The 5,974-nt window shown below is 36.4% G+C and overlaps 1 protein-coding gene across 1 annotated transcript; it reads left to right on the top strand.

Annotated features, from left to right (window-relative positions):
- The first annotated feature begins 334 nt into the window (after nucleotides 1-334).
- LOC101887530 (odorant receptor 85b-like) lies at nucleotides 335-5,226 on the top strand. The gene is made up of 4 exons (XM_059122624.1): nucleotides 335-1,037; nucleotides 1,105-1,379; nucleotides 4,949-5,104; nucleotides 5,170-5,226. Exons 1-4 carry the CDS (start codon nucleotides 335-337, stop codon nucleotides 5,224-5,226), a joined length of 1,191 nt encoding a protein of 396 aa, XP_058978607.1.
- The last annotated feature ends 748 nt before the right edge of the window (nucleotides 5,227-5,974 follow it).

Genomic DNA, 5,974 nt, shown 5'->3' with positions numbered 1-5,974 from the left:
AAACTTTCCTTGCCGATTAAATGTTTGAACTTATTATATCATATTATAGAGGAGGGTATAAAAACTTCTGTCTTGCCGGATATAACTCCGTTTTTACTCCTTTATTAGGTATTCAAATTTAAAGTTTGAAAAAAAAAATTGTTGTAATTTCCAATTTTTATGAGTTAGAGTTAGCATTTAAAAATGCCCCATAAAAAAACTATCATGAAACACGTGACAATTGTTCAAAAACTTTTTTATGATAGACAATAGAAATAAGTTTTATTCCCCCAGAATACTTGATTATATCTATTTCCAAACATTTCTTCAGTTGTAAACTTCACTTCCATGGAAAATGTCTAAATTAATCAGTTTCGAAGATTTCCTAAGTTATGCCAATGCATTGAATGCCACCATTGGTCTCGTAGCCTACGAAAAACCTAATACAAAACCTCTTAAGAAACTCATATTCGATATGATTTTTTGGCTAAATTTCGTAAATTTAAACTTGGTGCTACTCGGAGAATTTATTTTTGTCATAGAATCAGTGAATGGTCATCATGAATTTCTCGAAATGATTATGGCTTTATCCTACATTGGTTTTGTGGCCCTGGGAAGTTTTAAAACATGCATTATCATGCAAAAGAAATCGCATCTGACCACTTATGCCAGGGATATGAATCAAATATTTCCAAATGCATCGATTGCAGTTCAGCGAGAGTTAAATGTTCAAAAATATCTGAAATATTCGAAATTCTTTTCAATTATGTTTTCGACAATGTGTTTGGCAATGTTGGTGTTCTTTAACTTTGAAGCCATAGCTGAATGGTTAATTGCCACCGAATTACGAGGAGATGTAAATGCAGCACAGCACCTACCGTATTTTATGTATGCTCCATGGGATTGGTCGGGCAATCATTGGTCATATTATCTGCTGTATGGTATTCAGTGTTGGGCCGGTCATACTTCGGTGGTGGCCCAGTTTTCAAGTGATTTACTCTTATATGCCTTCATTGGCCAGCTGATAATGCATTTTGAGGCCATAACTAAGGATGTTAGCAATTATAGGCTGAGGAGCTGCGCTGCTGATATGGATTTTCTACGGAACATCGTTTTCAAACACAGTATTTTATTGGAGTGAGTTTCGGGCATTGGATTTCTTTTATAATTTTTCTAAATTTTTGTTTTTATCTTACAGGCTATCGGAACGTATTAATGATTTATTTGGCCTGTCATTGTTTGTTAATTTTGCCACCTCAGCTGTGGTCATGTGCTTCTTAGGTTTCCAGATGTCAATTGGAGCTTCGTTCGTCAATTTAATGAAATTGGTTTTATTTTTAATACTCATGCTGACACAAGGATTCCTAATTTGCCATTTCGGTCAGCTTTTGACAGATGCGGTAAGTGAAATAATGATGAAAATATTAAAGTCTATGTGGGGAACCCAATTTTTATAAATTTTGGAAATCTCAAGGGTTTATTGAGTGCGAAGTTCAAATCTTAAATTAATTGCGAAGAAAATGGTTATAAAAATCCTCAAATGCATTTCTGATATATTAAAGTACACTCTTTCTAGATTTTAGGTCCATTTTTTGGAATTTTCCACTTAAAAAAGCCAAATTGTCGAGTTATTTTTTAAATTAATTTTTAAAACATTCATGGAGTTAAAAATACGGTTCAAAAACTAGAATATTGCTTTTTGTTTCAGAATGATTTATAAACTCAAAATTGATAAAAATTAGACTATACGACAAAGGTTTTGTTTTGAAAATAGATCCAAACATGGAACACACGACAACGTCATGAATCGGAAGGTAAGGCCACTTCCCGCTCTTACGCATTTCTTTATACCCTCCACCATAGATATATTAAGATTGTCATTCCGTTTGTAACACCTTGAAACATACATTTTTGACCGCACAAAGTACATATTTTCTTGGTCAGCATTAAATTCTATGTCAATTTAGCGATGTCCGTCCCTCCGTCCATCCGTCTGTGGAAATCACTCTAGCTTCCGAACAAAATGAGGTAGGTTGATAAAATTTTACTCAAATATGTATTATGTCAGCAGGACTTTTGGTACTGAAATTGTCATGTGGGTCCACGTTTTGGTATAGCTCCCATATAACGGTACGTTCCGATAATCGATATCTTGGTGATTTAAGCGACATTATTCCCCGGAATTGTTTCAGATTTGGTATTTGAAGTTTGTAATGGCAGAAAATTGTCTGTGCAGGACCACGTCTTCCTATAGCCCCCATATAACGGTACCTCTCCATATTCGGTATTTTGATAATTTTAATTTTTTATTGAAAGTTCTTATTGGATACTACAGCCTAAGACAGAGAATTGTTCGTACAGGTCTTCGTTTTCGTATAGCCCCCATATAGCAGTACCTCCTGATATTCGGTATTTTTATGATTTTAGCGACATTCTTCACCGGAATTGTTTCGAATTTGGTATTCGAAGTTCGTAATGGATACTACAGTCTAAGACAGAAGATTGTCTGTGCTGGTTCACGTCTTCACTGATTTTTTGTTATTCACTGATTTTTTTTATAAGTTTCGCATTGGAATGTTGTAAAGGCTTATAACAAAAGTTACCTATGCAGGTCCATGTCGTCGTATACACCCTAATATAACAGCTACATTCGGTATTTTTAAGATTTTAACAGAATTTTAAACGGTTTTTATTTTATTTATTTATTTACTTTACTTTTCTTTGAGAATTGCCAAATTCGTTCCAACTGTTGGAGGGTATTCAAAGCTCGGCCCGGCCAAACTTACAGCTTTTTAATTGTTAAATATTTTGCTTAAAATTTCTTGTAATCCACGCATTTGAGGTGTACAGTATCATCGGTAATATTAGCAAAACGATGATTATTTTGATCGGCAAGTTTAATACGCATGTGAGTCACACTAGGGGTCTTTTAGGCCCTTTTCAACAAAATTATTTCTCATAAAATGCTACAATGACTCCTAGGATACCCCAAAAGTTTGAGTTTCTGTCAAGTCTGTAACGTGAGTATTTCATCAAATATATAAGTCACAACATACAACCGCACCCATTGTATCACTAGTAACAACAACAACGGCGGCCATATTAAGGCTACAAGAACACGCGACGAAAACAACATCAACTAACCACCCTTGTATTCGTTGGTCGCGTAATGAACAATTAAGCTTTCGGCAATATGCAGTATACTGCATAAAGGAAATAATTCTCATTAACTTAGTTATGCGATCACATATAGTGTTGGATTGGGGTTACAATGATACATACTTACTACTGCAAGTGGATTGCCCAAGGATAGTTAGTGATTTTCTGAATCATTTTCTGCCCTCCGACTAACAAAATTGTTAGATGGGGATATCTTTTCCAAGACTGGTTCTCATTAAATTAAATGGTCGGTAATTCATTTACACAGGAGTCTTTGGATCGTTGTCCCATAGCAGCTTCGACTCGTTGATCTGCGGGAGATTCGACTTGCTGTTCCAAAGAAGTTTTGCCTAGCTGTTCCGCAATATCGTCGGCTCGCTGTTCCGAAGGTTCAAATATTGGCAGTCGAGTAGCGTAGTCATGAACCGTAATGCTAGCGGAATAGTTTCCTAGCCATTGAAAACGACCCAAATAGCTAAACCCGAGCACACCCACAGAAAACTTCGATCCACCTGCAAAGGCCTAGATATCGACTGTTGAACCTACCCATTGAAAACGACCCGAATAGCTAAACCCGAACATACCTATAGCAAACTGCCGGACCCGAACGAGTTTCGATCCAACTGCTACGACCTACATATCGGCTGCCAAATGAAGCTAGCAAATTTAGCTAGCTGCCGAACTCGAATGAGCCCGATCCATATATGAAGGACTTGACATCTGCTTCCAAGCATACCCACAGCGAGTTCACGAAATCGAACGAAACTCTGGAAAGCTGCTTTCACGTATTTCTACAGTGAACTGCTAACGTATACCACAATTTCCCTACCCGCCTCCGAAGGCCTGAATATCAACATCCCCACCAGCTACATCATAAGCCCCGATTACTTCCAAATCGACAACATCCAGAACACCGACGTCACTAAGAGCACCAACCTCATTTTGTCCAATAACATTCAACCCGTCGACGACTGAAGGTCATTCACAAGTTCCCGATTATCTTCAAATCGTCACCATCCTGAACGCCAACGTCATCCGAACAAAGATATTTTAATTCCTGGTCTCTCGCACCAACCAACATTTGGCGACCTTCCACAAGTTCTCTTCAAATCATCACCATCCGACCGCCGAACACAAGAATATTAATTTCAGTTCTTTTTCACGTCCAGATCTTTCTCACTTGTCAACTTCCGACGGTCACCCACCTTCAACCCGACATCTGAGTTCCCGTTTATCCACGAAACGTTCACCTTTTTACCTACGACACATCGTAAACGCCAATTCCCCGATCATCAATTAAACAACACTACTCTGAATTCCCGAACATCTCCGAGACTCATTTGCTATCCTATATTCCATATTCACTTTATCGATTTTAAAACGCGAGTAGTTTATAGTTTGGTGTTAAAAATCAATAAAATACCCGATTTTCAAGAATTATTGGTTTACAAATGGGTTATATCGGTCCACTTTTTTGTATAGCCCCTAAGTATGGGTGAATTACACATATTAAAAGAAAGCTCCCTTTGCCAACCAAAATAAAAATCATATTCTCATCAGTAATATTGACATAAACATCACATAGGTATTCCAAGGAATCTTAATCTGAATATATCAAATATGTAGAAGAGATTTCATACCCTAATTTCCTTATCGATTGCGATGTAACAAGGCTTCTTTGGTCGTAACAGGTAGAAATCCCTAAACTGATTTTACTAAAAATTAAATTTTCGTAAAGTTATACAACATCAAGACGTAGATCTGGTCAACAATAAATTCCTTTTTCATATATATTATTTTCTTCTTTTAGAGTCTCAGTATAGCTGATGCCGCCTTCAATCAAAATTGGATAGACAGCGATGTGTGTTGTCAAAAAATGTTAATATTAATCACAGAAAGAGCACAAAAACCCGTCATACTTAAGGCCACAACACTGGTGCCAGTCTCTCGTGCAACAATGACCCAGGTAAGGATACTGATATTATTTCGATATGGACATATTTAACTGAAGACTGGCACATTTCCTTTCAGCTCCTACAAATTTCCTATAAATTCTTCGCTTTATTGAGAACAATGTATGTGCAGTGAATATATGAACGTGGTTACATATACATTTTTTTACATTGAAACAATTTAATGATAATAGTTTATAAAATTAAAATTTATTTTAGTTTGTTATCTTTAGTAGATATTTTTGATATTCGTGGTAAGCAACAGAAAGTACTCAACCCCTGTTCATCAGAGAGATATTCGTATGAAACAAGCAAACAAATATGTATGCAAGTAAGCAAAGACTATAGTCGTGCGGGGCCGACCATGTGATACCCTACAACACTACAATGTGTTATAAGCCCCCTTATGTCCAAATCCATTTTGGAAGATTTCGGTTTGGAAATTATGTCATGGAGCGCTGCACACAGATATTGAACTTAGCATTTTCTTCTTCCCTGTCCTTGACTCTCTTCCCATTCAAAATTTCTGAAATTGTGTGATCAGGAAATTCTTCCTGTTTTTGGTTCATTTGAACTAAATATTTTGCGATCATCTCATCTCTCACTTCATGCGAGATTTCGTGTCCTTTGCTTTCTTTTTCTGACCTTTATAACGCCTGCAAAATTAGAAATATTTTTAGTTGTTGGTCCATTTCGACGCCTAAATATATTGCGAACATCTTTTCAATAAGCCTAACCCTTCTAACCCAACCCTTATGAAAATTTCGGACGAAAATTGCAATCTGCCTATAATAACCACAACCTGTGTTGTAAGATGAAAAAAATATTACAAAATATACACTTCAATATCATAAATCAAATTGAAAATATCGCATGCGATTAAA

Source organism: Musca domestica, unplaced genomic scaffold, assembly GCF_030504385.1.
Source record: "Musca domestica strain aabys unplaced genomic scaffold, Musca_domestica.polishedcontigs.V.1.1 208, whole genome shotgun sequence".
Lineage (NCBI taxonomy): Eukaryota > Metazoa > Arthropoda > Insecta > Diptera > Muscidae > Musca > Musca domestica.
The sequence above is the reverse complement of the archived record's forward strand: the minus strand, read 5'-3'. Positions and strand labels throughout refer to the sequence as shown.